Raw genomic sequence first — 11495 nt, 5'->3', positions numbered from 1 at the left:
CCCACCCCAACCCTTTCTTTCTCTGTGCCGCTCGCTGCTTCGTCACACTAGCCGGCCTGCCTTTCTTGGTCATTGAGACCTGCGCGGTTCAGCCTTACCGTAGAGGGTTTTACTGCGACGACGAATCCATCAAGTACCCGGCCAAAAACGGAGACACCATTAGCGACGGTGTGCTTAGCGCTGCAGGCATTCTAATCACCATCCTGTCTGTAAGTCACCTCACCCTGATCACTAATCACCTATCATCACCTCTCATGTGTCAAAAAAAAACAAAAACGTCACAGTTACTAGCAGCACCTTGGGTTATAGCTGAGCACACGATCCCTCATCTTTATTCTTCACGTTCTCCAGTTTTCCTTTCAACGTGTGTTGTAATTAATCATTTTAACACTTTAAAACCTGTCCCATCGGGTCATGACTTCAAACCACACATGCTCACAGGAAGCTTCCTTCACGTGCCGACAGAAGAGTCTTTCGTTACAGAAGTTTTATCTGACAGTTAAGGTGTTGTCGGCATAACCTGAGATTACCTGAGTGATAAACTCCTCTCCATACAGGTGCTCTCTGCTCATGTAATTTCCTTTAGCACACTCTAGATAAGAATAAGAACCCCTCAGCAACACCTATTCAGCAGTTTAAATGACTTTACTGAAAAGAGTCATTTTGAAGTGGTGTTCTGTGAAAACTTTACGTGCAATTAATGTCTTACCTGTTGCAGATGGCTCTTTTAGTGACCTCGGTTTGAAGAAATAGTTTAAATCTGACCACATCGACAAGCTAAAGGCTAGTCCGACCGTTGCAAAGACTAATGTGGGCTAGTAAAGGTTATAGCAGTTTATGTGAAGGCAGTTTTATAAACATTTCTGTTGTCATCAAGTCTGCAAAGAGCAGCAGGAGCAAGATGTAGATGTAGCACTTCTGGTGCAGCCTGGAGGCATTTCTGGCAGAGTTTTAAAAAAATTATAATGATTATTAAATAATTTTAATAATTATTCAAAATTATATTCATTACAGTGTACAAAAAACAACACAAAGGCGAAATAAAAATAACATGTAGTACATTGATAATAATGGTGGATTTCTGTTGATCAACAAAGATTTTTTTTTTTTATTCATGTTTTCTTCTGTAATTTATTTTCAAGTTGTGTTCGTGTGCAACTGCACAACAATCTGTAACCTAAGGAGTGGCTGTAGTAAATCAAATCAACTTTATTGATGAAGCACATTTATAACTAGAGTTGACCAAAGTGCCATTAAACCTCAGAATTACAGCCATAAAAGCATCAAAATAAAGACATTATAGTCAACATAAAACAAAAATATATTTAACAACATAAAATCTTAAACCAAGTAGAAAATTCTAAATGACATAAATTCCAAATTTGCCAAAAAAAAAAGCCATGGCATTAGTTGTAATTAAAAGCCAGGTAAAATAAATGTGTGGCTCACGGGTGATTGACAGTGGAAGGCTGTTCCACAATTTTGGGGGCCGCTATGAAGGAAGATCTGTGAAAGTTTTGCGATTGGAGCAGTTTTCAAACAAAATCAGTCCACTTTACTCTTAGATCTGTTTAGCCTCGCCATTAGGTCAGAATTAAACTCCTTTTCATCAAATTGAGGCTGTTCAAACAGTCGTCTTCAAACAAGATAATTGTCTATAACTTTTCACAGAACCCTACTTCAAAATGGCCGAGATCAATGTTTTAAAGCCCTTACAGATAAATGAAGTTTTGAGTAGTTTCTGTCTCCTGGGAGAAAACAGTGCCGCCCCTAAATCCTGCAACTCAAACTGATTTTTTTCCCTCCCCTTTGACACCATAGAGGTTGGAGTTTGTATGAGTAGCATCACTGTAGTTCAAAAATATTTGGTATATTTACCAACAGGTTGCCTCTGACTGGCACACCACTGACAATAAATAGTGAATTTGAATGTCTGGTTTGGTTTCTACCAATTTTGAACCAAACAGAAGAGATGAATGGATAATTTAATGGTTAGAAATTAAATAGAAACACAATTAAGTCAATTTCTCATGTGAACTTTGCAGCTACCACCCATAAATGGACCGAGGGTCCCTAAACACCATAGCAACTGCTTAGAAACTATGTAATTAGTGCTTACAAAACAGATTTAACACCTCAGTAGCCGCATAGTAACACATTAGCAACCACAGATGGGTAATTAGTGTGCAAACAGATTCCTGCAGCGTGCTGCAAGCAACAGGCACGCTGCACAAAGTTTGCCGTCACATTCCCCACAGTGCGTGCAGTTGTCGCCTGGTTCACCGGCGTCGTCGCCGCGCTTCGTGGCGTTAGGTCCTGTTACGGCTCCACCAGAGCAGACGGCTGCACGTGACTGAAGCCGCAAAGGGTTTTCACGGTGAGGAGGAGACCCAGCTGTGTAATTATGGTTGGCGCAATGGTTGTTTGCTTAAATGCTGTAATTGCCGGGGTGAAATTGTGGCGAGCGCCCCGAACATGGACAGTTTGCCAGATATCTCATTTTCCCCGTAGCACGACATGACTTTTAAATCCCCCCTCTTTCCACCCCCTCACAGCCAGCCTTCGGGTTTTTACGATGCAGGAAAAAAGCCAAACACGGGCCTTTGTTTAGAGCTTCGTTGTTGCTCACTGGACAGAAGCCACGTCGTTTTTTTAATTTATGCTGATCTTTATTAGGCGAAAGAGAAAAAAAAAACACGGTTATGTCACTTTTGAAACTTTTACCATGAGCCACAAATCAGCATCTTAGCTCCGTTACACCGAGACTGCAGCATAACAGCCACGTTTGCCACAATACAGATCTATTTATCCATTCACACAGTGAAAGCTCTGGCACAAGAGGAACCAGATGTGCCGTCTTCCCCTCCCTCCCTCTTTCCCATGGAGCTGGCCCTAAAGGCCTGCATGGTGGAAACAACCGTTTCTATCACCTTGGTAAATCATCTCAGGGGCCCGACCTGTCGCTCGGAGTCTTTCTCAGAATGGGACTCACTCCTGCGGCCCTGTAAGGAAGGTCCGATGAAATTTAGACACCGACATGAAAACAGCCGGGCGTCCCCTTGTGAAATCGAAGCCCCCCCCCACCCCTTTCAGTAAGTCGGCCCGCGCAGAGAAAAACAAACGTGCGCTTGGTGGAGTCTGGCCACCAAAATCAGACAGGACTCCTGGCTCAGCATTTCTCTTGATTAGAACCAGCAGTGCCTCCCCGACTCGTCCCCCCACCCCTGCTCTGCTCCTCATTCCTCCTCTCACCTTCCTCCTGTTTTTCCCTTCTCATATTTCTTTCTCAATCTCAGATTCATTTGGCTTTTTATTCTCTGTTTCCCTTTTTTTCATTTTTCTCCTTGGATCCCCCCCTCACTTCAGCTCACGGTCTAATCTGTGAGCTGCTGGAGGACAACAAAAGATGAAGACAAGGGGGTGGGGGAAGGCGTTTTTGAGCTTAAGCAGCTGTTTTGAGCCTTGGTGTTTCACCTCCCCCCTCAGTCCGCCATTCTGTCTGTCCAGTTGTTGGTTTTTAAAAGGTGGTTTATGCAACCAAAAGTTTGTGTTGCCTCGCTGTTTTCTCCCAGAAGTAGAATGTCACAAGCATTCAGGTAAATCAGCCTTGATATATAAGCTTTTAAATGACTTCACCGCAACAATACACACTTCCATAGGAGAGCGCAAACAATAGTGTAAAAACAGCGGTAACATTTAAAATAAAATTTAAAAAGAAGTTTAGACATTATATAAAATGTAATTAAAAACAGAATGCATTGATTTGCAAATCTCAACAACCCATATTTTATTCACAGTGGAACATTGTAAACATATCAAATGTTTGAACTAAGAAATTGTAACATTTAAATAAAAAAGAAAATCAGGTATTTTCATTTTGATAGCAGCAACACATCTCAAAAGAGACAGAACAGGGCCAACAAAGGCCGTGAAAGTGCGGGATGCGAATAAGAAACAGCCTGAGGTTTTTCCAACTAATTAGGTGAACTGGCAACAGGTCAGAAAGAGGACTGGGTATAAAAAGAGAGCACCATCCAGAAACGCTGCTGTTTCTTCTGGTCTAAAACTCATTTAAAATGGACTGAGGCAAAGTGGAGAACTGTTCTGTGGCCAGAGGAAGTGAAATTTAAAATTCTTTTTTGGAAACCATGCACCATTGGGGACCATGAAGCCTGTTTTCAGCTCACAGTTCAAAAGCCTGCCTCTCTGATGGTATGGGGGTGCATTAGTGCCTCTGGCATGGGCAGCTTACACATCTTGAAAGGCTACATCAATGCAGAAAAATATATGCAGGTTTTAAAACAACATATTCTTCCATTCAACGAAGAAGAGCCAGGACTGATTGAACAGCTAGAATCCTCCATCAGACTGGAATGGGACAACATTCCTCCAAAACCTCCAGCAGCTGCTCTCCTCAGGTCCTGGATGTTTACAGACTGTTGTTAAAAGAAGAGGGGATGACTCACAGAGAGAAACATGACCCTGTACCAACTCAGATATGTTGCTGCCATCAAATGCAAAATTGCCTTTTTATTTTTTCAGTGAATGGTACAAGTTCTTAGGCTCATCGTTTGACATTTTTACCATTCTCTAGTGTGAAGAAAATTTGGGTTTATGAGCTTTGCAAACCATTGCAATCTGTTTTTATTTACATTTACACAATGTCGCAATTTATTTCAGAATTGGAGTTGTAGAATGGCACAGGCATTCAGGTAATTTAGCCTTGATACGGAGTTTTCTTTTTCTATGACATCAATCACAGCGATACATATTTCCACCGCAGAGGGCAAACTAGAGTAAAAATGGCAGAGTATGGTCCAGATGAAATAGAGTATTAAATTCAGTTTTCGAACAACAGTTAATTGTTAATGATGGGCTCGAACTGGACCGGATGCCAAAGTTATGAAAACTGTGGTAGATGAACTAACAAACTATTATTTGTCAGCTGACGTCAGATGAAAAGACTGTACGGTGGCTGAGAGAGGTCAACACGGTGTGCTAAAGCAAACATGAGCAGACGACACTCAGGAGATGAGCTTTCAGTTCAGGGGGTAACACAGATCACTTCACGTTGAATCTCGTCTCACCGACACGCTCTCCCTTTCTACCTGCTCAGATCATCATCGGGGAAAGCTACAGGATCTACTTTCTGAACGAGGGGTCCAAGTCCTTCGTGGGGAACCCCTACATTGCTGCTCTTTACAAGCAGGTCGGGGTGTTCGTCTTTGGCTGTGCCATCAGCCAGTCCTTCACGGACATCGCCAAAGTGTCAGTGGGCCGCATGCGTCCTCACTTCCTGGACGTGTGCAGGCCTGACTTCTCCACCATCAACTGCTCCCTGGGCTACATCACCGACTACCAGTGTCAGGGACTGGAGAGCAGAGTCCAGGAGGCCAGGTGGGGCGGCAGATGTGTGACAGTTGAAAATATCTGTGACGTTTCGAGAAGCAGAGCTTGAAAGCATTTCATTTCAGCGTTATTAAGGAGTTGACTGTCGTTGTCTGTTCTCAGGAAGTCGTTCTTCTCTGGGCACGCATCGTTCTCCATGTACACCATGCTGTACCTGGTGGTGAGTTTACTGAGTTCAAATATCATTTCAGTTCCTTCCGTGTTTAAAACCAACCCTGAAATCTCGTCTGTGTTCCAGTTTTACCTGCAGTCTCGTTTCACCTGGCACGGAGCCCGCTTGCTGCGCCCGCTGACCCAGTTCACCCTCATCATGATGTCCTTCTACACCGGCCTGTCCCGAGTGTCCGACCACAAGCACCACCCCACCGACGTCCTGGCTGGGTTCATCCAGGGCGCCTTGGTGGCCTACTGCATAGTGAGTCAACGCAGGATTCTTTAGAGATTAGGCTCACAAACCGAGAACAATGCACGTTTCCTCAGCTGCAAATTAATCTTAAGGGTTGTTCAGAGAAACTGTTTTAACTGTTTATAGATGGCTCTTGGAAAAACCTCAGTTTGGAGAGATAATTCTGACCAGATTGAGAAGCTGATGGATAGTTTGAGCAGCGCCAGTAGCAAAGTGGACCTTAAAACAACTCTTATTTCCAAGATTTTATAATAATTTTTTCATGCAGACACAATTATCCCAACCGTCACACCGCCGTCAGTTTTACAATTTAATGGAGGTTCCAGCAGTAGTATTATGACAGTCCTGTTAGAAGTGCCCTAGACCACACAGGAAGTGCTACAGCTACTTGCCACTGCTGCCATTTGTGCTTGCAAATACCCTCGTGATGTGAAACTGACAGCAATGGAAGGTTTACAAAACAGCCTTCACACAAACTGCTGTGAAATCTGTCCAATCCATTTTGGTTTAGGTTGCACTCGGACTAGCCTTTAGCTCATCGGCCTCCTCAAATTTAATCTCCGTTTCTCCAATCTGAGGTCGTTCAAAGAGCTACTGACTACATCTCTGCAGGCACAGCAACCTCATTTCCCACCTTTTGTCCTAAAAGCATCTTCTCACTTACCATTCGTGTATCCCTGTATGAATTCTGATTTTACTCTTTTAGACAAATCTAAAAAAAAAAATAATAATTACTCAATCTTAATGCCCCAAACCTTTAAGTTGGATCAGACAAATCCAGCTCATACATCACTACCTTGCCAGTGTTCAGCTGTGAAGACGGGATGGAAAGCTAAAGTCATTTTTTTAAGTATTAAAACGTTCTTACTGTGAACCAGGCAGAATAGAGTGAGGACCTGTCAGTGATATCACACTATTTGGATGCTCAGGATTTTTCACAAACACTGTTATCTAAGTCCCTTTGTGTGATTGTCATACTGACATCTGCCCGGAGTCAGACCCTGAATTAAGTAAGTAAGTAAGTAAAAATGTATTTGTACAGCACATTTCAGCAGCAAGACAAAGTTCTTTACATCATAAAAACATCAGTAGAATCATTACAATCATCAAAAACATCACACAGTAGATCATCAGAACATTAGAATCATCATATAAAATCATAAAAACCATCAAGCAGATACACTTGATAATCATAAGGAGATGGTCAATATGTAAAAAGATATTTTATTTTCATATTTTCTTCGGAGCAGCTTTTCACCTGAATTTGTTTGAACATTTTTGAGCTGAAAAGAAAATGTCTTGAACAAAATTTGGCCTAAATATTGAATCTTTCCATCTGGTTTTACATCTTATTTATGATAAGTGAAACAAACAAAAAGTAGCATTTCTTTTCTGCATATTTCACCACACTAAACAGCCATAATCATTGTTATATAAGATATTATTCTTCATGAACCCCACTTTAAAAGATCTAAACTATTGTTTTAGGTAGTGAAATATCATTTTTCAGAACACAGAGAGGAGAGACGAAAAGTGAAGGAAACAATCAGCCCTTTTAGTGTTTGAAGCAACTTAAATTAGAGAAATATGCAATTGTGAATAAGCTGTAACTCAAAAGGACCAGACGAGAAACTGACAACAAAACAAAAATTTCTTCTCCTTCTGTCCCCCCCCACAGGTATTCTTCGTGTCAGACTTGTTTAAACCCAAAGGAAGACGCTCCTCTCTGTCTCCGGCAGCGGCGAGGAAAGATCTCATTCCCGCCGCAGACATCAGAGAGCGGGGCAGTCCTCTCATCATGGCATGAAGGAATCCTGCTGCGGGACAGCACTGCAACGCTGACCTGCGCCCCGCCCAAAAGTGCCCTCTACAGCCACTAGTCCTTACTGGACCATTCCAGTAACCGCAGGAGAATCGAGAAAAGACTTCAGACAAGAAGCAGCTGCAAGGAATCAGTCAGACAGATTGTGCTTTCTTAAAGGACGCTCTCTTTGTTTTTCCTCGGCCTTATCAGACATTAGAACATGGGAACGAAGAGATGACTTTTTTTATTTTGGTTTTTTTTTTCTATCTGAGAACATTTTGACCTTCTCTCCTGCTGCGAAGATTACTGCGCATTCTCCATTGTCAAGGCCTTTCCCGGGACAAAAGTCGGAAATCAAGTAAAGCGTACAAACGGCAGCTGTAAACAAGGCTGTGCGCCTTTTGTGCTTTGTCTTTTTTTCTTTTTTTTTTACTGTTTCACCTCAGCTGAGTGAGGGCCCGTCATATTCCTGCCACTCGCTGTGACTCACGCTGGCAAATCAAGACAAAAGGAACAAATTCCTTTATTTCAGGAAGGATGTCGTTTTACTTCGGCTGTGATTTATAGCCCTATTTTAGGTCATTTTAATGTAGTTTCGTTACCACTTTAACGACCCGTTGGCGCTTTCGGAAAGCTTCCCTCGACCTTCCGGCCATTAGGCGGTGCACATACGTTAGCGTACGCGAGGAGTGCGGCGAGGGCGTGTGTTTCGTGGGCCTCGTTCTGCTGGCTGGGATGAGCCCCCGCTGAGCCATTTAATGAAACGACTATCTTTTATACTCACCAGACGGCTGTTCACAAGTGTTCGCTCGGAGTGTGTGTGTGTGTGTGTGCTTGTGTTTTAACGTGCCATTGTGTCTAAATATCAGGTCCATATATTTCAATGTATACGGCCTACAAGTGAGCCTCCCTTCCAGCCAGGAAAAAAGGCACCTGCTCCAGCAGAAACGTGTGACTGGAGACAGAAATGTTTGGAAAAACTAAAGTCCAACACGTTATCATCATGTTCCTGAATCTCCCTTCTGGGTACCAATAATAGCTACAGGAGCTTATTAAGAAATGAGAAGAAAAAAAGGTTTTTGGCTTATTGTTATTTCCTAGAAAGTCAAATTCTTGTACAAAATGTTGTAAGTAGACTGGCAGTGAAGCTCTGCATTTTAATAAACGAACCCAGTATGAATTTAATATGTTTGCATGATTATAATTGTAAGAAACATACTTTAGTAAACCACTGCCTGAATATGTTACGACTCGGTTTTTTAAATGAACTGAAACCTACAGACGGCATCAGGAAGTTCACTGTGCCGCCATGTTTTGTTATAAAGTACGTGTGTGTGTGTGTGTGTGTGTGTGTTTTGTCTGTGTTTTACAAGACACCCACTGACGTGTTGAGACCTGTGTAAATGCACGATATCATTAACAACAGAGCTGTCAGAACGAACAGCTTCTGTTCATTTTTATCAAATCCTTTTATTATTTTTATAATGTGAAATTTTATACAATAAAGCTGTTTCTGAGAGACTGAGAAACTCTTTTTTTTTAATGATTTTTGCTCTGTACACCACGCTTTGCTTCTATATGAGAGTTAAAGGTGTCTGATAGAAGCATAAAGGTACTTTTTTTTTCATATCTGTTTGTTTTTCTTCTGTTTCTGTCACCATCTTCAGTTCACTACTCCCTCAGCCGTACACAGACAACATGTCAAAATGTGCGTCTCTTTCAGGTATAGTGTGCTGTGAGATTTGGTCGCAGTATGTTATCCGTTCATCCATCCATTTTCTTTACCCGCTTCTGCTTTCCGGGTCGCGGGGAGCTGGTGCCTATCTCCAGGCGGGGGACACCCTGGACAGGTCTCCAGTCCATCCCAGGGACACATAGAGACAAACAACCATCCTTGTTCACACCTAGGGACAATACAGAGTTACCAACGAACCTAACATGGATGTTTTTGGTCTGTGGGAGGAAACCGGAGTACCCGGAGTAAACTCACATGAGCAGAGGGAGAACATGAAAACTGTGTTGTACAATGTAAATAAAATTAGCAAAAAATGCACAACAATAGCATTTTGGTAAAACTGGTAAGAAAAGCAGCCCGTTTGGAGCTCAACGGCTCAGGCAGACTTTCATGTAGAAACATTCTTCACAGGATGTTGGGCTTTACATGACTTAGGTGAATCTTTCCTATCTTTTATGTTTTTTACACACAGTTTAAAATGTGTGATTTTTGGAGCTTTTCCCACAGAATGTTCAACATGCAGTGTATCAGTGTTACTAACCTTAGAGCTGTCCAAACTTTCAGCAAGCAAACGCTTCACTCCCACAAACTTTGAACATTTTATACGAAGTTTTCATCAAAACAGGCATTTTTGTCTTCTTTCACCCAGTGTGTCTCTCACTGCTGAGACCGGAGGTTTTCTCTCCCCCTTTTTTCTCCCCAGAGTGCAGAGTGCGCACATCTGAACCCTCATTGACTCCCACTGTATCCAAACTCAGAGTTTTCTCTCCAGCACTACTTACAGCTCAGAAATGTTTCTTTTAATATGACTTAGTTTTCAGACAGCGACCTGTTTGAGACTGTTTTTTTTCCCTGTCTGCCTGTCTGAAGAGAGCTGCCAGGGAGTGGCAGACACAGGTGAGTGGTTGCCATGGTGATCATAATGAGCCACTGGCAGCAGCTTTAACATTTCTTTTGATCTTGGATCTTTTTACGCTTCTACAGTTTATACATCGAAACGTTGACATTTTGTCAGCTTAGATTACTTCAAAACTAACAGATGACTGCTGGGCTGGACGGAAGAAGGCTGATGGTTGTTGGACATTAGCACCTTTCAACAATCTGTACAGTTTGTATTATATAGGTTTATATAAGTTTATGAAGGTTTGTATTATATTTCACTAGCCGACCAGCTTTGCGTGTGATGGAGAGATTTGGGTGTGGGGCAGAGGTACACTTCCATGAGCAGCTTCCTGTGGGGAAATAGTGCACATTCCAGGTTTTAACCCCTCAGCAGTAATACAGACTCCAGGCAGAAACTATGCCAAAGTGGCAAATTGCATTCATATGTGGACATGCTCAAAAGGCGTACAACGTGCTTCTAGCGCCCTGTGTTATCCTCCTAAAACCGAGTCTTCATTAAATGTACGTGGAGCATCTACAGGTTGGATCGTGCTGCTTGAAGTGAGTTCACAGTCTGTCCTAAGCTCTGCTGTGGATCAGGCTCGACGCCCAGAAGATTACAGCTGATTAGTTGAACAAGCTGCAAAATGTGTGTTTGGTTTTTATGACCACAAAGGCTGAGCAACAATTGTATTCCAGCTACGTTATAATATGCTGACTGTCAGTTAAATTTTCCTGTCTGAAATGAAGTAAAAAACAAACAAATGACAGACTGCTGCAGAGTGGCTGTGTTGTACAGGCCACATTTCTTTTCGTGTTTCTGCCGTCCAACTGGATTCTCTAAATACAATGAAGTTGGTTTGTGGGAGAGAAAAAAAACAGTTTAAAATAAGTTGAAACATTGTGTGAAAATGTAAATTAAAACAGAAAGCATTGATTCACAAATCTCATAAACCAATATTTTACTCTCAATGGAATATTGTAAACATATCAAATGTTTAAACCAAGAAATTGTAAAACTTTTTAGAACAAAATAAGATAATTTTGAGTTTGATGGGAGGGACACATCTCAAAGACTTTTGGACAGGGCCAACAAAAGGCTGTGAAAGTAAGTGGTACAAATAAGAAACAGCTGAAGAAGGATTTTGCAACTAATTAGGTTTATTGGCAACAGGTCAGTAAGAAGACTGGATGTAAAAAGAGAGTTTTAGAGGCTGAAGTTGGGCAGAGGTTCCCAAAAAAACTGCATCTAAAAATAG

General features: G+C 42.0%; 1 protein-coding gene across 2 annotated transcripts in view; it reads left to right on the top strand.

The window, feature by feature from the left end:
* The window catches only part of LOC108238297 (phospholipid phosphatase 3), a 20550-nt gene extending 11406 nt beyond the window's left edge, over positions 1–9144 (top strand). The window contains exons 2-6 of one of the 2 annotated variants that reach the window (XM_017420272.3): positions 52–209; positions 5117–5397; positions 5512–5569; positions 5648–5824; positions 7494–9144. In XM_017420272.3, the coding sequence (XP_017275761.1) occupies positions 52–209; positions 5117–5397; positions 5512–5569; positions 5648–5824; positions 7494–7622 (803 nt within the window). In that variant the 3' untranslated portion in view covers positions 7623–9144. The remainder of the gene's footprint in view (positions 1–51; positions 210–5116; positions 5398–5511; positions 5570–5647; positions 5825–7493) is intronic. The other variant, XM_017420273.3, reaches the window with a different exon arrangement.
* The last annotated feature ends 2351 nt before the right edge of the window (positions 9145–11495 follow it).

This window comes from Kryptolebias marmoratus, linkage group LG20 (assembly GCF_001649575.2).
Source record: "Kryptolebias marmoratus isolate JLee-2015 linkage group LG20, ASM164957v2, whole genome shotgun sequence".
Lineage (NCBI taxonomy): Eukaryota > Metazoa > Chordata > Actinopteri > Cyprinodontiformes > Rivulidae > Kryptolebias > Kryptolebias marmoratus.
The sequence above is the reverse complement of the archived record's forward strand: the minus strand, read 5'-3'. Positions and strand labels throughout refer to the sequence as shown.